The 22,202-nt window shown below is 45.1% G+C and overlaps 1 protein-coding gene across 1 annotated transcript; it reads left to right on the top strand.

Annotated features, from left to right (window-relative positions):
• The first annotated feature begins 88 nt into the window (after positions 1–88).
• Positions 89–2,963, top strand: PHOSPHO2 (phosphatase, orphan 2). The gene is made up of 3 exons (XM_065413458.1): positions 89–256; positions 1,185–1,336; positions 1,623–2,963. Exon 3 carries the CDS (start codon positions 1,645–1,647, stop codon positions 2,368–2,370), a length of 726 nt encoding a protein of 241 aa, XP_065269530.1. The 5' UTR covers positions 89–256; positions 1,185–1,336; positions 1,623–1,644; the 3' UTR covers positions 2,371–2,963.
• The last annotated feature ends 19,239 nt before the right edge of the window (positions 2,964–22,202 follow it).

Below are 22,202 nucleotides of genomic sequence, written 5' to 3' on the forward strand. Positions count from 1 at the left end.
AAGCTGTGGGAGACAGACGGCGCGACTGGCAGAGAGGGGGGTCACGTGACTTAGCGGGGCGGAGCCGGAAGCGGGCCGGCTCAGTGTCAGAGCTGGAGGACCGGAGTTGCCGCAGCGCCTGCCCCAGTCGGGCGCCTCCCCTCGACGCCGGTGTAGTGTCCGCCCTGCCCGTGACCCTCGGGCCCGGATCGTCCCCTCGTTCCGCTTGTGGTTCCTGTCCCCGCTCGGCCCGACCTGCCGCGCCCGGAGGCTGAGGGTGAGCGCTCCGCGCGGCCGAGTATTCCCGGCTGCTGCCGCGAGCCTCGCCCGGGCTCCTGTCGGAACGCGCCTCTCTGAGGCCTTGCCAGGCCGGGACGTCGCGTCCAGCGCTAGCACAGCGCTGCCGCCGGCCCCCCATCCCCGTCGGGCTCCCCCGGTCACTGAGCCACCATGCCAACGGCTTGCCCGGCTCCTGAGAGAGTCCCTGCTTGGCCTGCTCCGGCCTGGCCTGGCTCGGCTCCCCGCCGCCCCGTTCCGTTAGCGCCAGCCTCTCCTCCGGGCCGCCTCGCGGCGTGCTGCTGGCTGCCCCATCCCTTCGGTGTAGCTGCTCCGCCGCTCTCCAGAGCGCAGCTGAAAACCCTGATCTCCTGCTTTGTGCTCCCTCTGCTCCTGTGTCATGCGGTGGGGGGTCTGCTTTGTTTGGGGGGCGGGGGATGCAGTTTCCAAAAGAGTGATATTGTCTAATGCTGGACGGTCCTCTCTCCATCTGTGTCAAGTGTCCTTTATAGAGTTACAGGGGCTGAGACTAGAGAGAGTTAGAGCTGTAGCTTAAATATTGTTAACAACCGCTGACGACTTGCCTGGCTTTTTTCTGAATGAAGAAAAGGTGATGAACGAAGTTATTACTAAGATAAACAAAATATGTGCCTAGAACTGCACTAAAGCAAGGGTGAGGTGTTTCCTTCTCCAGGGAATTCAGGGCTGGTCCATAAACTCTAATGCTGCAGGACCACAGTCACCTACAAATCTCCCCATAGCAAGTCAGCACTAATATTCACCACCAGTATTATTTGCTTTCTTGATTTTTGAGTCAAGGTGGCTGCTTGAATATTGTTACTAGTTGTTGGGTTTTTTTAAGTGTGTGGGGGGAGAGAAAACGGGTTAAACTCCTAGCAACAGCAGCATCTCCAAATGTCTCTCTCAAGGTTTTCATAAAAAGCTTCCATCTCCTGTCTGCAAGCTGAAGAATTTAAGCTGTGAGGGTTGCTTTGGCAAAATTTAGAACTGAAGTGCCACCTGGCTGTTTAAATGATGCTGTCCAAGGAATGCAAGATTGAGCTTGTGTCAGCGAAGACTAGTGAGTAACAATATAATTATGTTGTTTCAGATACTTTTTATACTATCTAATTAAAAATGTAGTTGGATAGTGAATTAGAATTTTGACCTTTACAGATCATCTGCTTGTTTGAGCACAACGTTTCTGACAGCTGTAGCACTCATAAACAGCTCTCTACGTTTATACATTTGTCTTGCTGACTTTTTTCTTGCAGAATTGCACTTTTCCAAGCAGGAGGTCATGGTAGGAATTCAATACTTAGTAGAAGTGTCTGTTTATATAAACAAACTATTTCTCTTTTTTTCAGAATATATTCTTAACTAACAACTATGAAGTTTCTGCTGGTTTTTGACTTTGACTGTACGGTCATAGATGAAAACAGTGACACCTGGATTGTGAAGTGTGCTCCTGAGGAAAAACTGCCTAACAAACTAAGAAACTCCTATCAAAAAGGACATTGGACAGAATACATGAGCAGGGTCTTTAGATATTTGGGAGACAGTGGAGTAAGAGAAGATGAGATGAAAAGAACTATGACAACAATTCCTTTCACTACAGGAATGAGAGATCTTTTAGATTTTATTGGCAAGAACAAAGATTTCTTTGATTGCATAATAATTTCAGATTCTAATACAGTATTTATTGACTGGATTTTAAAAGCTGCTAACTTTCATGAAGTGCTTGATGAAGTGTTTACAAATCCTGCAACTTTCAGTGGCGCTGGTTATCTTACTGTGCAGAATTTTCACACTCATCATTGTGCAAAGTGCCCTAAAAACCTCTGCAAAAGAAAAGTGTTAGAAGAATTTGTAGATAAAAAGTTACAGCAAGGAGTAAAATATACAAAAATTGTATATGTAGGTGATGGTGGGAATGATCTCTGTCCAGTAACTTCTTTAAAGAAGGATGATATTGCTATGGCCAGACAAGGATACACATTAGAGAAAATGATTTCTCAAATGTCTGAGGATCTTGATCCTGTACAGTCTTCTGTTCTAGTTTGGTCATCGGGTATTGAAATTCTGTCTCATTTGAAATTACTTATAAAGGAGTAACTCAAACTATAGAGATAGGTAAAGGTGTTTTATCTTGTGTGGAGTGAATAATGGTAACCATATCTGTCTCAAAGCACACAATTACAATGTTGGGATGCTATTATCTGAAACTAAGGCATTGAAATACAGGCTATAAAGTATTGTGTTTACTCTTTACTGTAGTGGGAAAGTGAGCATGTTGAAACAGATTATTTATTATATGGAAAATTACTTAGTATGAGCTTTTCCCATTCATGTAAATGGGGGGGGGGGGCGCACAGGGGGAAGGGAGCAGGGAGAAAGGCAGGAAAGAGGATAATTTATTACAACTTTTTTTTTTTTTTCAAATCTTGACTTTACCAGTTTGTGCAAATTACTTCTGGTCAGATATTTAGGGGTAGAGGCAGGGTTAGTGCACAGAATAATGGCTTTTAATGGAGGGTTCATCTATATGTATAAGATTTATATTAGGCACTAAAAGCAAGGTACTGCCACTGTTGGTTTTGTTTTTGTTAAAGCAGCAAAAATATTTTAATATGTAAATAAATGTTTGTCTTGTATATTTGGTTTAAAGAGACACATTAAAATAACTACTAAATATTTTACTAAGCAAAGCAAGTTTTCTAATAGTTTTTGTTGGCTTTAAGAACGTAAGAACGGCCATACTAGGTCAGACCAAAGGTCCATCTAGCCCTTCTGACAGTGGCCAATGATAGGTGCCCCAGAGGGTGATCCATCCTCTGTCACCCATTCCCAGCTTCTGGCAAACAGAGGCTAGGGATACCATTCCTGAATCTAAACATTAATGTCTGTCTAACAAGAGTAATATGTGTGTGTTTGTGCAATATGTTAAATTGCCTTTCGAGGCATACTTACTGGAGCTCAAATGCCCAAAGCCTATGGGTGGGAGTGCCTTTTGTCACTCAAAGGAATCTCCTTTGTTTCCTTAAGGAGTAATGTGCATGGGAAAAAGAGTCCTCTTCATTTCTCATTCAGAAACATGATGCAACACATGTGAATAGGGAGCCACTCCACAGGAAATTATTTTTAGTCATGGATTCTATTTGTTTTTCACTATCCATGATTGCTGTCACCTCTTCAGAAATATAAGAGTAATTAAATCACAACTGTTGCTATAGAGGGTTTGCCGCCTTCTATCTTGCACACTGTAATTCTCTTCTCACTCTCCACCTCTCTCATCCACATACTTAGGCTCAATCAATGCTGAGTATGGAAAAAGGTGTAAAAGAGGATAGCTTACTTGCCCAAAAATCCCTGAGGCCCCAATCTGTGAAGTAGTATTGGCTGCCTTGTGGGAGGGACTGGGGCTATTGCCCACAGATCCAGAGGTAGTTCAAGAATCTGTTATATCTACTTCTAAAGATGCAGATCTCTGACCCTTATCCGCTAGTGCAGGAGCAGAAACCCTGCTCCACAGAACCCAGGGCCTCCTCTTGACAATACAAAGTTTCCCAAGCCATTGACTATCACCACTTTACTCCCACTATAGGAAGTAAATGCTGGACCAGACCTCCAGTTTTGACATGTGACTCTGCCATGTACTTTTGCTCTTGATGGCATGGGAACCTGCTGACTCTGGTGGCTTCTCTATCTTCACCATGAGGCCTCCAAACAGTGGAGTTTCTGTTCAGTTTCACATGAACTCTTGGCCCACTTTCTGCCTCAATTTGTTCCTTATTGCCAGTGTAAGTGGAGGGAAGAATCCTGCCCCTTTACAGTCTGACAGCAGTCTGTAATTTCCATCTTCACTATTTATCAAAATCTTTTGTAGAGTCTAGAAGTTTGGGTAATAACTGGTTAGTTAACTTGTGCTCCCTCTGCTGACTGCTTGCAGCTCTGCAGCAGTAGAATGAACCTATGCCAGGAGTACGTATAATGGAAGACTAAAAAAATCAGATAAATTATGGGCCTAAACTACAGTCCTTTAATGTCCCATACAAAGTACAAAATAAGTAGTCTTTAAAAATAGTTTTGTGTAAGTAGACTGAACTCCCAGCTGAAGGAGTCCAAGTTGGAGCCTAGATTCATATCCAGTTTTATTTAGATTGTAGATATTTATGTTTAGAGTGCCAAGTCACTATGGATGAAAAGTGCATCTCCACTACAAAAGGGGAGATTTTTTTATTTTGCATTCTGAACTTAATGTACCCAGGCAGAAGCAGGACGTCAGTGCAGACCAAGCAAGGGAAAACATTTGGTAATCTAGTGAGTTCCATCATATTTACAAATACTTTGAGAGAGATAGCATGGTCTGGTAGGGGGCTAGGAGGCAGATCTGCATTCTGGTAGAGTAGCTATGCCACTTACCTCCTGTGTCATCTCTGTTAAAGGGGAGAATAATACTTGCCTTCCCTTGTAAAAGTCTCTGGGATCTATGTTTGAAAAATGCTAGAATACAGCAAACTATAAGTGTGGTGGTAGGAGGGAGGGGCAACAGGTCACATATATCAAACTGTTCATAATAGCTCCTAAATGAAAGAAGTGAAAAAATAGCTGATTGGAGACAAGCGGAGTGGGAGGGGAGCAGAGAAAGAAGATAGGAGGACAAGTCTGTGAAGGGCTGAACACCTAAACACTTAATGTTATTGACCCCTTTTTCAGTTACTGGCAGTGTTTTGTTTAAACAAAAATGTGTATATGTATATTATACATATCCAAATTTCACAGTGGATTGGAATATGGTATAACTATTAGTGCAGGATGATAATACATGCTGTTATTTGTGGACTAGATCTGCCCTCTTCAGAATAGGGTATTATCAGGTTTTTCTCCAACCACAAAAGTGATGTAGTGACAAAAACACCACAAAGGTTTTATGAAATAAAACACAACATGCCTATGTGATTTAGTTCATAGGCATATTTATTCCTCAAACAAACAAACAAATGCATGTTATCCACACTTAATAGCATGCAATTCGGTATGTAAAATGCAAGAATACACTTGAATCTCCAGACTAATCAATTGAGCCTAGCACTCTTTTTAGGTGTGCCCCAAGGTACTGATACAGTTACCTGCTTATTTGCCCTTACAGCAGCTCACCTCTTCTGAAGTTTCAACAAAACTAACCTAAATACACACTTGCTCCCTACCTAGCTGATGGACAGGCATGCAAATAATTTGTTACTACAAATAACTGAATAAATTAAGCCCCCTGGTACAAAAGAAAAGTCTTGCTGTAAATTACTGAAAGACCTTATGCTGGTAGGAAAAGTGAGAATAATTATTAAATATTAATGAAGGGTGTTTATTGTAGCAACTGAAAGCTGGTTTATAATCCCTTCTATCCTGCTATCATGTCATTTTTTAGAAAGATGGTCAGTTCTAACAGTAGACTCAAATATGTGAGTAATGATTCACTTTATTTTCAGTTCATGGTGAGTGCTTCATACGTGAATTTTCTGGATGCTGGGTTGAGTAAAATGTGAGAATGGCTGAGCTGTGAACACAGAGTTTAAAACAGGGGTGGCCAACCTGAGCCGAGAAGGAGCCAGAATTTACCAATGTACATTGCCAAAGAGCCACAGAAATAGGTCAGCAGCCCCCCCCCAGCTCACCCCCCCACCGCTCCCAGCGCCTCCTGCCCGCCGATCAGCGCCTCCCCCTCCCTCCCCACACCTCCCGATCAGCTGTTTCATGGCATGCAGGAGGCTCTGGGGGGGGGAGGAGTGAGGGCACGGCAGGCTCAAGGGAGGGGGCGGGAAGGGTTGGAGTGGGGGCAGGGCCTGTGGCAGAGCCAGGGGTTGAGCAGTGAGCATCCCCCAGCACATTGGAAAGTTGGCACCTGCAGTTTCAGCCTCGGAGTCGGTGCCTATGCAAGGAGCCACATATTAACTTCTGAAGAGCTGCATGTGGCTCTAGAGCCACAGGTTGGCCACCCCTGGTTTAAAATATAAAATTGACAGACCCTCTATGATAGCAGTGATGCTGAGGGCCTCTCTGTCAAACCAGTCAATTTCCACAGGTTGATGTAAACTGCTGCTTAACTTTCTGCAAAACATAGCCCATAATTAACAGCTAAAAGGACTGGAGAATTGGTGATGTGAAAGTGTTTCCCCTGGGATTTTCATTCTTATAGAAAAGTGGCTTCTGGTTAGAATAAAATATGACTTGTATTGTAGTGCATCGGAGCCTCAGTCATGGACCAGGACCTCATTATAATATGCGCTGTATAAAACACAATACAATCTAAATATAAGACAGATGGGGGAGTACATACAAGAAAACATGGAGACAGTATTGGTCAGCATGAGCAACTGATCTCAGCACATCAGCAGCCTATCTGTTGTCAAGTTTTTTATAGTAATCGCCGCTGAAGAGAGTTAGTTAGTTTTGCGGATGTTTATAAGGCGCTCCTTCCAAAGGCAAGGGGTAACGTGGGAGAAAGCTTGCAGGTGCTTGTTTGAATATTTAATAAGTGGGTGATGGAGGCTGGGATCATGGATGAAAACATAATATGCAACCATAGAAAATATTGTGCCACTGTTGTAGCATAGTGAGAAAGTATGGGTATTTATGGAATACAATAAACACAGCGCTAGATTTTTCAATTCTTACAGTGGTGGGCATTTACTCCCACAAATAGTCTCATTGAAGTCAGTGGGTGAAACTCCATTGATTTCACTGGGGCCAAGATTTCATGTGGTGGGGATATTTGTGTGAATAAGTGCTCACAAATGTGAGTAATTTTTGCACAATCTGTCCCTTAATGCATTCAATAATGCAAAAATAATTATGAAATTGTTTACATTAAATATATTTACACTTAACTGTTAATACTTTAATCAAATATTTCAAATAATTTAACTTCTACATGACTATTCCTGACCATTGGTGCATCACCAAACTCATTGTTCCCATTATGCCCAGCTCCCATAAAGGAGCAGATAGACCCTAGTATACTTAGTGACTGTAGTTTTAAAGTTCTAAGAACCTGAATTTCTGTCACCCTGCATCAAAAAGGGCTTAAACATCCACACCCATCAGTTTTTAAAACATTTCTCTGCATGGTTATCAAGCACTTTCTCCAGTCTGTTTGCTGACAATGTTGTGTCACGGATCAATGGGAAGGCTGGTGGTGCCAAGTTTTAATGTTTGCTGGCTGTCAGTCATCTTGTAAATAAAATCCCGGTAGCTGGCAACTGAGAACCTGATGTTGTTACAACAGACAAGATGTTTGCATTCGTGCTACCAGAGCTTTCCACTCCCTGTCTCTGTGTAAAAATAGTTGTTTGAAAATTAATGTAGATCTAGTAGCTGTCTGTAGTGTGTGTTTGTATTTGGGGGTTACTTGCTGTGTGCTGAGCTTGTGTGTGTCTGTCTGTTTGTTTGAAGGACCGTGTGCTGTGGCCGACAGTTGGAAGCTGTGAGCTTCTAAACAAGGTTTGAAATCTAGAAACCTCTGTTCATTGGCTGAGCCTTAGTCGGGGGGTGGGGGGCTATCAGGAAGGCCAGGGCTTTATAAAGCAGTGAGCAAGCAACCAGGGGCCACTAACAGGGAGTTTCAAGAGGGAATTGGGAAGGGGGCGAGGTACACTTGCCATTCTTTAAAACCTTTAAACTAAACTTCTTGATTTAAACAAAACCCTATCATTAACCTAGGTAGCTGTAGGAGAGAATGCGGGGAGAAGCCCAGCAGCAGAGTGGGGGCTATCCTGTTTATTGCACTCAGTGTAGCATATATGATTACCTGCCCTGTGGGCCGATGGCGTATGTGTGCATTTGGTGCAAGAGACAGCGTACGGGCTTTGGAGGCCAGGGTAGGGGAACTGAAGGAGCTAAGGGAGGCAGAGAGGTATGTTGATGAGGCTTTAGGACACTGTAGATTTGTCCCACCTCCGGTCAGACAGCCACTGCGCTGTTAAGGAGGATGAAAGGCTCAGGGAAGGGAAGCAGAGCCTTTGGGACCCTCCTTCCAGATGATGTTGGAGTATCCTCTCACACTGAGGTTACCTCTCCGGGGGAGGGAACTCCAGTCATTAGGAAAAGGCAGGTGTTAGTAATGGGAGATTCGATAATTAGAAACGTAGATAGCTGGGTTTGTGATGACCGGGAGAACCGTATGGTGACTTGCCTGCCTGGTGCGAAGGTTGCAGATCTCTCAAGGCATCTAGATACACTTATGTGTAGTGCTGAGGAGGAACCGGTGGTCTTGGTACATGTAGGTACCAATGACATAGGGAAGGGTAGGAGAGACATCCTGGAAGCCAAATTTAGGCTGCTAGGAAAGAGACTGAAATCCAGGACCTCTATGGTAGCATTCTCAGAAATGTTTCCAGTTCCACGCACAGGGCCAGGTAGGCAGGCAGAGCTTCAGAGTCTCAATGCGTGGATGAGACAATGGTGTGGAGAAGAGTGTGGTTAGATGCTGCATGTGATTATTGGAACTGGGAGCACTGGCTGTTGGGAGTCTGAAAGTACAGGAAACAGGAAGGAGGGGGGAGGAGTTGAGGAGGCTGGGAGAGTTACAGAGTGTGCAGCTACAGCTTGGAAAAGAGACTTCCACTGTAAATAAAGTTCTGTTGAAGTTGTTAATACTTTGCTTGGTGGATACAACAAAGAGGGGTTTAGATTTATTAGGAACTGGGAAACTTTTGGGATGAGGGAGCCTATACAGGAAGGTGGGCTCCACCTAAACCAAAGTGGATCCAGACGGCTGGCACTTAACATTAAAAAGGTTGCAGAGCAGTTTTTAAACTAAGAGATGGGGGAAAGCTGATTGCTGCAGAGGGGCACGTGGATCGGACAGAGACTTCTCTTAGAGGAGAGTCTATTGATAGAGATTCTCTAGGTTTTAGTCAGGAGGAGAGGATGGAAGAGGATAAAGTAGGGGCCAGATCAGATGAGAAACATTCACATAAAAAAGAATCTGACACATCAGAAAAGGGCAAACAAATAAAACAGAGACAAGTTTTTAAAGTGCTTGTACACAAATGCTAGAAGTCCAAATAATAAGATGGGTGAACTAGAGTGCCTCGTGTTAAAGGAAGATATTGATATAATAGGCATCACAGAAACCTGGTGGAGTGAGGACAATCAATGGGACACAATCATTCCGGGGTACAAAATATATCGGAAGGACAGAACAGGTCGTGCTGGGGGGGAGTGGCACTATATGTGAAAGAAAATGTAGACTCAAATAAAGTAAAAATCTTAAATGAATCCACATGTTCCATAGAATCTCTATGGATAGTAATTCCATGCTCTAATAAGAATATAACAGTAGGGATCTATTATCGACCACCTGACCAAGACAGTGATAGTGATGAAATGCTAAGGGAGATTAGAGAGACTATCAAAATAAAGAACTCAATAATAGTGGGGGATTTCAATTATCCCCATATTGACTGGGTACATGTCACCTCAGGACAAAATGCAGAGACAAAATTTCTCGATACTTTAAATGACTGCTTCTTGGAGCAGCTGGTACAGGAACCCACAAGGGGAGAGGCAATTCTTGATTTAGTCCTGAGTGGAGCACAGGATCTGGACCAAGAGGTAACTATAACAGGACGGTCAGGACCGCTTGGAAATAGTGACGATAATATAATAACATTTAACATTCCTGTGGTGGGAAGAACACCTCAACAGCCCAACTGTGGCATTTAATTTCAGAAAGGGGAACTATGCAAAAATGAGGAGGTTAGTTAAACAGAAATTAAAAGGTACAGTGACTAGAGTGAAATCCCTGCAAGCTGCATGGACACTTTTCAAAGACACCATAATAGAGGCCCAACTTAAATGTATACCCCAAATTAAAAAAACACAGTAAAATAACTAAAAAAGAGCCACCGTGGCTTAACAACCATGTAAGAGAAGCAGTGAGAGATAAAAAGGCATCTTTTAAAAAGTGGAAGTCAAATCCTAGTGAGGTAAATATAAAGGAGCATAAACACTGCCAAATTAAGTGTAAAAATGTAATAAGAAAAGCCAAAAAGAAGTTTGAAGAACAGCTAGCCAAAACCTCAAAAGGTAATAACAAAATGTTTTTTAAGTATATCAGAAGCAGGAAGCCTGCTAAACAACCAGTGGGGCCCCTGGACGATCTAGATACAAAAGGAGCACTTAAAGACGATAAAGTCATTGCGGAGAAACTAAATTCTTTGCTTCAGTCTTCACGGCTGAGGATGTTAGGGAGATTCCCAAACCTGAGCCGTCCTTTGTAGGTGAGAAATCTGAGGAATTGTCACAGATTGAAGTGTCATGAGAGGAAGTTTTGGAATTAATTGATAAACTTAACAGTAACAAGTCACCGGGACCAGATGGCATTCACCCAAGAGTTCTGAAAGAACTCAAATTTGAAATTGCGGAACTATTAACTATGGTTTGTAACCTGTCCTTTAAATCAGCTTCTGTACCCAATGACTGGAATATAGGTAATGTAACGCCAATATTTAAAAAGGGCTCTAGAGGTGATCCCGGCAATTACAGACCGGTAAGTCTAACGTCAGTACTGCGCAAATTAGTTGAAACAATAGTAAAGAATAAAATTGTCAGACACATAGAAGAACATAAATTGTTTGGCAAAAGTCAACATGGTTTCTGTAAAGGGAAATCATGTCTTACTAATCTATTAGAGTTCTTTGAAGGGGTCAACAAACGTGGACAAGGGGGATCCAGTGGACATAATGTACTTAGATTTCCAGAAAGCCTTTAACAAGGTCCCTCACCAAAGGCTCTTAGGTAAATTAAGTTGTCATGGGATAAGAGGGAAGATCCTTTCATGGATTGAGAACTGGTTAAAACACAGGGAACAAAGAGTAGGAATAAATGGTAAATTTTCCGAATGGAGAGGGGTAACTAGTGGTGTTCCCCAAGAGTCAGTCCTAGCACCAATCCTGTTCAACTTATTCATAAATGATCTGGAGAAAGGGGTAAACAGTGAGGTGGCAAAGTTTGCAGATTATACTAAACTGCTCAAGATAGTTAAGACCAAAGCAGACTGTGAAGAACTTCAAAAACTTCTCACAAAACTAAGTGATTGGGCAACAAAATGGCAAATGAAATTTAATGTGGATAAATGTAAAGTAATGCACACTGGAAAAAATAACCCCAACTATACATACAATATGATGGGGGCTAAATTAGCTACAACTGATCAGGAAAGAGATCTTGGAGTCATCGTGGATAGTGCTCTGAAAACGTCCACGCAGTGTGCAGCGGCAGTCAAAAAAGCAAACAGGATGTTAGGAATCATTAAAAAAGGGATAGAGAATAAGACAGAGAATATCTTATTGCCCTTATATAAATCCATGGTACTCCCACATCTTGAATACTGTGTACAGATGTGGTCTCCTCATCTCAAAAAAGATATACTAGCATTAGAAAAGGTTCAGAGAAAGGCAACTAAAATGATTAGGGGTTTGGAACAGGTCCCAACCTGTGGAACTCCTTGCCTGAGGAGGTTGTGAAGGCTAGAACTATAACAGGGTTTAAAAGAGAACTAGATAAATTCATGGAGGTTAAGTCCATTAATGGCTATTAGCCAGGATGGGTAAGGAATGGTGTCCCTAGCCTCTGTTTGTCAGAGGGTGGTAATGGACAGCAGGAGAGAGATCACTTGATCATTACCTGTTAGGTTCACTCCCTCTGGGGCACCTGGCATTGGCCACTGTTGGTAGACAGGATACTGGGCTGGATGGACCTTTGGTCTGACCCACTATGGCCATTCTTATGTTCTTAAGCCTTAAATAAAGTAACATGATCGAATAGTCGTTGCCAGTGTCACTGCTAGTATATGTTAACTCATAAAAATATAAACATAAGCCCTGGAAACCTTCATTCTAAAAATAAGATTTAAACTGGGAGCTAAACAAAACACAATTGCATTATTTAATTTGCATTATTTAACTGGATTTATTAACTTTAATTCCCCAAGCAATAAAACCTGAAAGACTCTGCCCATACATTTTCACTTCCATGGTTCACATTTCACCTTCATTTTGTTAACATTTCTACAGGCATGACCTTCAGCACTTTTCATGCCTATTTTACAGTTGAAACTCAGTGTTAAAATTGAGGTGAATCTTTTACATAGTTTAGTTTGCAAGCAATGAACAATATTTTTGCATGCATTCCTTTTGTCTACTTTGGCTTTCGTAATCTAGTGTGATATGGAGAAGCTCTTATTCTCTTTGGAAAGGTCAGTGCTGGCTACTCTCCTTTAGAGTAGTTGCAGACCACTAGATTTAGTAAAAGAAATTAAATTAAAATAGTAAGACTTTGAATGGGACACCATCAGAGGCAATGGCAAACAACTGAAACGCCTTAAAGGTAAAAAAGAAACATTACAAAGCCCTTACCCATTCTGACAGGCTGTTTATAATGCTAAGTTTACTAGTTTTCGGAGGTTGTGGGGGCGGGGGAGGAAAGGGGGCGCAAGGTGGAAGTTTCGCCTAGGGCGCAAAATGTCCTTGCACCGGCCCTGACTGTGCTCTATTTTTATTAGTAAAGTCCAACTCATTGAAGTGCATGTTGAACTAGGAAAGGGAAAGTTGCAAAGTTTGTGATGGTTGTTAGATCCTGTGGAGGGTTTGTTAAACAGTCTTGGACTAGACCCTGGGAAAGTGCCATCTCATGTAGAAATTAGCTTTGCCCTCAGGGTATTATTATTTATTTAGAATTTATTTGGCATTTAGACAGTTTCATTGTGCCACAGGAACAGAGCTGTCAACAATGATCCTCATCTTGCAGATTTAGTTTATTTACTGGTCACGTGTTCCAGGCCCAGATCATTAAGCACTTTGGGTGAAACCCTGGCCCCACTGAAGTCAAGGAGAGTCTTGCCATTGACTTCAACAGGGCAGGATTTCCCCTCTTGACAGTAAGGACTGAGATCTTGAATAGAATGTGATATTCTGCAGTGATACTTCATTGTCCATGTGATCATTTGTCCTCCATCTTTGAACATTGCTGTGGCTTTATAGCTTGGCACTTTACAACTAAAAAATCCAAGGTTGGATAAGTATTCAAAATAGTTATTGCTACCCACTGAAGGAACTATAGCTACATCAGGAAGTGTACTCATTCTTTGATATTAAATCTCTTAACTTAGCATTTGTGAAAGGTGTTTGACAGGAAAAATAGCATAGGGACTTTCAGGTCTCCTGTTAATCCACAATTAAGTGTGTTAAAAGATTTTATGATTTCCACTGAAGCATCCAGCATCTATTCTATATAGGTTTTTGTACTGCCTTCATTACCATAATATCCAAGCACCTTCCAGTTATGCATTAATCAATGTGATTAACATGTGCCACATGTGGTTAATTTTCTTTTTCATCCTCTCCCCAAGAAGGAAATTGATGTGCAGCGTAGTGTTTTGGTGGGGTTTGATTTTTTTTAATGAAATATGTACATGTGCCATGTGTTAGAGAAGGAAAGGACAAAAATGCATTTTGCTCTTAGAGCACAAGGTGGTGGGGTTTATGATGGTCCTTAGTTCCTGTGGGAATTCACTCCACAGTCTGGATCTGGCTCCTGAGAAAGCTCTGTCCTCTGCACAGACAAGCTTTACACTTGAGACAGAAAGTTCTATTGCACCTGAGGAATGGAGCTTTGCTGTGCACAAGACATTGATCATCTTGAAGATAAGAACTGAGATCTTGAACTTGACTTGATATTCTATCAAAAACCAATGTAGAGAGCAGAGGACAGGTCTGATGTGCTCACAGTATCCTGTGTTGGTGAGGAGATGCACTGCAACATTCTGTACTAGCTTGACTTTCCTAAGCTCTGATGGCTTCATGACCAGGTATGAAGAGCTGATTGCTTCACGCTTAGGTGTTGCATTGCTGTAATCCAGCTGAAAGGTGACAAAGTCAAAGACACATATAATCAACGCCAGGTCATTATCTGCCAGGATTGGGTGGAGTCTCGTACCCAGACAGAGATGGTAGAAAGCATTACTTGTAAATGGGGCTATGTGAGAGCTTAGTGTCAGCAATGAATCTACGAGCCCTTCTAAACTGTGGACTGAACTGACCAATTGTGGGTATAAGACTTCAATCAAAGGACTCTCCACTGTGGCTGCAAAAGTTCTCTCAGTTCTTTCCTCTGACAATCAGCATCACCTCTGTCTTGCTTCTGTTCAGCTATAATCAGCTGTTCTTCATCCATGAACTGAGCTTGTCCAAGCACTGGGCCATCTTGGTGGTAGTGGTGTATGTGCTGAAGGATAAGTAGAGTTGTGTGTCATCTGCATCCTCTCCCCATTTAAATCCCTTCTTTAAGATTCACTTTTTCTCTGATACCCACAAGAAGTGCACCAAAAATAATAAAAAATAAATTTTACATCTCTCCCCTTCCCAAGTTATCCAATCCCTTAGGCTTCACAATGCCTTCTGTTTTTGTGTGTGTTTGTCTTTCACACTGTAAATTCCAAGGGGCAGCACGTGATGAAGTAGGAATTTCTGTAATATTTTTATGAAGCCTATGAGTGCCTCAGTTTCCCCTATTTGCTGCAGTGTTACCTGAGGGGAGGACTGTTTGCTGTCTGGGCAAGCTAAAACACAGGTGTGAATGGCACCTCACTGTCTGGGGTCTTACGTCCTATGTCAGTGGAGCTCTTGATAAAACAATAGTAAGTCCAATTGCCCAGACATGGACATTTAGTAAGCAGAGACCCAAAGAGATATGGACTTCCCCGCCTCTCAGCACGGAGGCCGAGCCACATCTCCCCAGCTCGGGAACAAAGGACTGGGGAGTAGAAGTTAAGTGTGGGCTGTAGGAAGCCATCAGGATGCACCTGAATCTGGACAAAGATAGGTGTGAGGCACAGAGCTTTGGGCTCTGTGCTGAACAGGATGGACTATGCTGTAATTTGCTTTTCTCTATTTTCTTTTTTCTGTTTTACAATGCTGGCTGAGTGTCAGAGAGGAGGCACTTTGCTTCCCAAGATTGTACATGTCTCCCTAAGAGGTCGCCTTTAGTTGACACTAAACAAGTCAAAAAATAACGAGACCAAATACATAGGCCAGGTCCGCCTTCTGTGAGAAAATAAAACCAATGCTCAGAAAATAAAACCAATGCTCTCGCGGGGAGTATGCTGTGACTGTTCAGAGAGATCACAATGCATTCCCAGTGACCCTTACTGTCTTTTGAATAACAGCTTAAGTCCCAAATCGTCATTAGCAGTCTTCTCCGCAGGCTGGACAGTCCACTGTTTAGGAATGGGCACTGCTTTCAGTCGAGAGTGATGAATCCAGTTCTTGTGTCCTTTGACCTTTGCCGCTGTATGGGTGACAAGCAGGACGGTGTGGGGTCCCTTCCACTTCTCTTGGAGAGGCTCGTCCTTCCAGGTCCGCACGAGAACGGAGTCACCAGGCTGCAGGGAGTGGACCGGAGTATCCAGCAGAAGAGGCTGTGAATCTTTGGTGTACCTGTGAAGAGAAGAAAGAACAGCAGACAGAGAGCACATATACTGAGACAAGAAACCACACCCCACTTCCCATTCCCCTGCCAGAACTGGGGTACCATTCATAGGCCATGCTCTTCCAAACATAATCTCGAAGGGACTAAGCCCTATCCTACCCTTAGGGAGAGCACGAATGCGAAGTAACACAAGGGGCAAGGCATCAGGCCACTTAAGAGAGGCCTCCTGACAGACCTTTGAGAGGTGTCGCTTGAGTGTCTGATTTGTGCGTTCCACTACTCCACTGGCTTGTGGGCGCCAGGGTGTGTGGAGTTTCCAGGGGATTTGCAGAGCACTTGATATCTTTTGAACAATTTGAGATGTGAAGTGTGTTCCATTATCAGATTCCATCCACTGGGGAAGGCCGAAGCGAGGAATGATTTCCTTGACAAACTTAAGAGCCACTGTCTTGGCAGTGTTGTTGCGACATGGGAAGGCTTCAGGCCATCCGCTGAATCGATCCACTAAGACGAGGAGGTACCTGTACCCTTGGGTCCTGGGAAACTCAGTAAAGTCTATTTGCCACACGAATCCTGGGCCTGGGGTAGGTTCCAGGGTGGCTGGTGGCACTGCTACTCCTGGTCGAGGGTTATTCTTTTGGCAGATTAAACATTCAGCTTGTACCTGTAATGCTAGGGGTTTAAGTCCAGAGGTTAGAAAATATTTATTCATGAGCTGGGTAAGAGCCTCTCTGCCTCGTGTGTGGTTTGATGCAGTTCCTGCAACACTGGTCGAATCAAGCCCTTGGGCAGGAGGATTTTTCCCTCTGTGGAATAAAGCCATCCCTCCTTTTCCTGGAGACCGAGACTGTCAGCCAGGTTTCTGTCCTCTTGGGAGTACTGAGGGGCTGCAAGCTCACCCACTGATGGGATGAGGGCATGCATTTGGGCATTTTCCTCAGTTGGTGATTTCAGGGTAGCAGCTCGCTTAGCTTCCCTGTCTGCTCTGGCATTGCCCTTGGTTACATCTTGATCTTCCCTTTGATGGGCTTTGCAATGCACCACTGCTACTGCTGAGGGGAGTTGTACTGCTTCTAAAAGCCGGAGAATTTGAGACCCATGCTTGACCGGAGAGCCTTGGGCTGTTAGCATTCCCCTTTGCTTCCACAATCCAGCGTGAGCATGCAATACCCCAAAAGCATACTTTGAATCAGTAAAAATATTAACCCGTTTGTCTTTTGCCAGCTCAAGTGCCCGAGTCAGGGCCACTAGTTCAGCAAGCTGGGCAGACGTTCCTGCCGGTAAACTCTCAGCTTCCACGGTATCACGAAGAGACACAATAGCATAACCAGCCCTCCTTTGCCCATCCACAACAGTACTACTTCCATCTGTATACCATTCCAAGTCAGCATTTGGGAGTGGCTGATCTTTTAGATCTGGGCGGCTAGAATACTGAACATCTATGATTTCTAGACAGTCATGTTCCTGCTTTTCTGTCTCTGGTAGCAGTGTAGCTGGATTAAGGGAGGGACAGATCTGCAGGGTGACTTCAGGATTCTCTAACAGCTTCGCCTGGTACCGAGCAACCCGAGCCTGTGTGAGCCAAAGACCACCCTTAGTGTCCAGCAAGGCTCGGACCATATGGGGAACATACACTTGCACAGTTCCTCCCAGTGTCAGTTTCTCAGCTTCCCCAAGCACTAGAGCAGTAGCTGCGACCGCCCTCAAACAGGCTGGCCATCCCTTTGAAACTTGATCCAGTTGTTTAGAAAAGTATGCCACAGGACGTTTCCAGGCACCTAATAGCTGGGTAAGCATTCCCAAAGCTACCCCTTTTCGTTCATGCACATACAGTTGGAACGGCTTAGATATATCGGGCAAGCCCAGGGCTGGAGCTTCCATTAGCTTCCTTTTCAAGATTTTAAATGCCCTGTCTGCTTCTGGGGACCAGTGAAAGGTGTCATGTTCCGCTCCCTTAACACATTCATACAGAGGTTTAGCCCACAGTCCAAACTCTGGAATCCATATTCTGCAAAAACCTGCCATGCCCAGGAATGCCCTAAGCCGTTTACGGTTGCTGGGGATGGGAACTTGGCAGATAGCCTCCTTTCTTTCATTTGAGAGCTGTCTCTCTCCCTGCCTGATGTGAAATCCCAGATATTGAACCTCTGAAAGAGCAATTTGGGCTTTGCTTTGAGATACCCTGTATCCTCGCAGTCCAATAAAGTTTAGGAGACTCACAGTAGCTCTGAGACAAGGGATTAGACCCACAGCAGCAATTAACAAGTCATCTACATATTGCAGCAGGAGGGCTCTGTCTGAATTATCCCACTCCTCCAAGTCTCTGGCCAAAGCCTGGCCGAACAGAGTGGGGGAATTTTTAAATCCTTGAGCCAATACGGTCCAACAAAGCTGCTTTTTAACCCTTCGTTTGTCTTCCCATTCGAAGGAGAATATCTCCTGAGACTGGGTGTCAACTGGAATCGTGAAGAAAGCATCTTTTAAATCTAGGACTGAGAAATGGGTATATTGCCCCCCTATAGAGGCCAACAGTGTATACGGATTTGGAACCAGAGGGTGCAGAGTCTTAACCCGCTCATTAACTGCCCTGAGGTCCTGGACCAGCCGATATGTGCCATTGGGCTTTTGTATGGGCAGAATGGGGGTGTTCCAAGCTGACTGGCATTCTCGTAGTACACCGCACTCTAGGAACCATTCTATAGTCTCTTGTTGTCCCTCTCTGGCTTCCCTTTTAATATTGCTTGATCCGCACTGGGCTTTTTCCTGGGAGGAGCTGAATATGCACAGGGGTTTGACGGTTTGCTTTCCCTTGGACCCCTGATGCCCAGACTAGAGGAAAAACCTGCTTTTCCCACTCACTCCACTCTGGGGCTTGCATAGCTGAGGGTTCAACTGCAAGGGTCATTATCCAAGCATTCTCAGGGGGTAAGGTGAGGGTTATATCATCTTGAGTGAAGTGCAGGGTGGCACCTAAGCGACAAAGCAGGTCCCGTCCTAGTAGTGGTGTTGGACAATCAGGGAGGTAAACCAGCTTGTGTGATACAGTTCTGTTCCCCAAGGCACATTCCGCTGGGGCATATACTGGGCACTTGGTTCCTTTCCCTGTGGCACCCACCACTGTGAGGGAGCCTGCCACTGGCAACTGTAGGGGTTTGTTTACAGCGGTCCTTGCTGCTCCGGAGTCTATTAAAAAGTCTATATCCGCATCTCCCACCCGCACATTTACTCGGGGTTCCGGGGGTAGGGTGGTCCGTCTCCCCTGACACCCCTAATCTCGATCCTCCGCTGCCATCATAGGGGTACCTTCCCTTTCAGGGCATTCATTTTTCCAGTGTCCCTCCTTACGGCATATGGCACACTGGTTGCGACCCAGGCGCCTTTCCTGGGGACCAGGGCGTCCACATCCACAGCCTCTCCTTCCCCGGCCCCTTCCACCTTTCTGTGGCCTTACTTTGCCGCCAGCCTGCACCGCCGCTACCATCATTTTCACTTGCCTTTTTTCCTTCTCTCCCTCTCTAAGGCTATAAGCCCTGTTTGCAGTCTCCAAAATCTGAGCCATAGACATTCCCATTAAATCCTCCTTCTTCTGCAATTTCCTTTTAATACCAGGGGCCGCACGGCTGGTGAAGATACCCTTTATATTTGCCTCAGTTGCCTGATCATCTGGGTTTGCACTAGTAGTTTGCCTGATGGTATCCCGAATACGCTGCAGGAAAGCCCCTGGACTTTCTTTCGAGTCCTGGATTAGTTCATAAGGCTTAGCCCAATTGTTATGCCTGACAGCTGAGTGTCGGAGACCATGCATAAGCAGTTCCTTATAGGAGTTAAGCAGCCTCAGATCCCCCTCCTCATTCGGATTCCACTGGGGGTCCCCTAGGGGAACAGCGACATCCGGCAAGGGCTTGCCTTCTCTATCCTCATCATGCCTTTTCTGTGCCTCCTCCCTGGCCTTAGCTATAACCTGATTCCGCTCCACTTCAGACAACAGGGTTCTCATAAGTATATTACAATCATCCCAGTCAGGCTTATGGCTAGCTAGACAACCTTCAAAGATAGAAATGAACTTGCTTGGATTCGTTGAGAATTCTCCAGCCTCTGCCTTAAAAGCAGCCAAATGTACAGGGTTAAAAGGTACATGCGAATATACAGATACTATCTGTGCTGCCTGTTCTTGTGTTCTTGGACGGGCTACCACACTCTCAGTAATCAACGGATACAATCCCACGGGGGGGGGGGGTACTCTCTGAAGCCTGTGGGGGTGGAGGAGCCGAAGGGGACACCGATTCTGGCATTACAACAGTGGGAGGGTTCTGGGGTTTAGCAGCACATACTACCGAGTCTGTCGGAGTCAAATGGCACTTGAGCAAAATATCAGTCCTATTTCTTAACACCATAAACGTATACGCATAGAGATGTTCATTCCATTTACCTGTTCTCTGACAAAACAAAAGCAACTGAAGGATCGTGTTGTAATTAAGTGATCCTTCCGGTGGCCACCTTTCTTGGCACTCCAGCTGGTACTGAGGCCAATCAACTGTACAGAACCTTTTCAATTTACTTTTAATCAACTGATCAGATCCAAACACTTTCCAGTTCACCAGAATGCATTCTAAGGGTGTACACTGTACCCTGCCGGCTGTACTCTGTCCCTGCCCCATATTCTAGGGAGACTCTGGGCATCCCCAGGTCAAAACAGGTAAAGTCCCCACTGGACTGTTCCTACCTTATCCAAGGGTCCGGTTCTGCACCGTCGCCCTATCCACGGGACCGGTTCCCCACCGTCGCCCGCAGCTGCTTCTCCACTGTCTGTGTGCGTTGCACCGTTGTGCCCTCCGGGGTCGAGCAAACCACGTCTCTGCCGAGGCCCCCAATGAAGTCACCGGTGAGCGCTCTGGGCGTCGGTCGTCGTCGTAATCCGTCGGCCACCAGGAGGGATCCGGGCAAGGCTAAATTTCAGCCTCGAGCCCACCCAGGGACGCCAAAACTGTTGCCCGCCTAAGGGGCTCGAGGGGACAACAATGGTCCGTGGCCCGGTGTGCTTGGCACCAATAAAGACACCGAGAGGAGAAAGCAAGCCAAGTTTATTTCAGAGCTCTGAAATGGCACTAGGAGACCAGCATGTCTCAAATCCAGTGCAACAAATACAAACAACTTTTACCTTTTATACTCCAAACTGTTTGCATACATCTCTTTGTCTGTCTGTTTCCCCTACCCCTCCCTTTCAGACAACTGTTACAATAAACTCTACATAAGCTTGTGAGAAAACTTTCCCAGTCTCTGCGACCTTGAGTTAGACATCTGCAAACTAACTACCCCTCCTTTTCCCTCGCTCCTTATCTGTATTATTTCTGCTAGTGTGAGTGAAACTGCAGCCATCTGCTAGAAACGCTGACCAATACATTTCTGCTTCAGAGCATGTAAGCAGTTAACACAGAAGTAGGTGAGAGTTCACAAGATGGAGTTTGGGGGTTCAGATAGGCCCAGAGCAAAAGAGTTTCATCGACACTTTGGCCTTCCACTCTCCCGAGTTACCTGGTAGCTATGCCTAGTGGACCCCAACACTAGCACCAGTCCTTTGGAGCCATGACACAGCAACTCTCTTATTTTGTGTTTTCTACAGCACTGAACTCATTGCTGGCACTTAGCAAATAAATAATTGTCCTGCTCTGAGAATGTTTTTCTCCAGTCCTTCCAGTTTCAAGGGAGCCTTGGCTCCTGGTTTTGATAGACAGCATTCATTATAAACCCAGAATTACTTATGTTCCAGCCATATTTAGGATTACTAGTGCTGATAATTATTTACACGAGGAAAAAAGAATCAACATGATGAGAATAGTAGACTGCTCTAGTTGTGACATGTCTACATGACACCTAGACATGTTGAGAAGAGTCATTTACACCTACAGAAAGGGAACTCCGTATCTACTTCGGTTTCCTGCATGGATCATTTGCTGTGTTCCTCGTGTGAGTCTGTCACACTCTGTCCCACACGGGCAGTGGGAGGTTGAGGGCCATGACGTGGGGAGCTCTCCGCATGCCCAGGCCAAGCCCTCAGAGTGCCTCGACACGTGAGGAGAGGATCCCACCGGAGCAGGTTACAAGTCACCTGGAGCAATTAACCTTGCTGCGTCTGTAGCCTTCGCTGTTTGCGGTGTTCGGCTGAGCAGCGTCTGGGCGCGTTGCAGGAGAGGCTGATGCGGGCCCTGGCAGGTGCTGGGGGGATGCTCGCTGCGTGGGCCACTGTGCGGGACTGTGCCTGATTGCGTGTCACTGAGCTGCTCGCCTGGGAAAGCTGCAGCGGCCCCAGGTCCTGCCCCGGCAGGAGCCCTACCCCACAGTCCGGCTACTGCCCCCCCGCGCCAGGCGAAGCCGCAGCTGTAGGAGCGGGGCGCTGGTGTCTCGCGGGGGCGCGGTGACCTTGAGGAGAAGGCGCTGCCGGGCTGGGAGCGGCGGAGGGGTGG

Source organism: Emys orbicularis, chromosome 11 (assembly GCF_028017835.1).
Source record: "Emys orbicularis isolate rEmyOrb1 chromosome 11, rEmyOrb1.hap1, whole genome shotgun sequence".
NCBI lineage: Eukaryota > Metazoa > Chordata > Testudines > Emydidae > Emys > Emys orbicularis.

What these genes read in the sequence shown, in the direction of transcription:
- PHOSPHO2 (XM_065413458.1), top strand. Translation starts at nt 1,645, where the DNA reads ATGAAGTTTCTGCTGGTTTTTGACTTTGACTGTACGGTCATAGATGAA.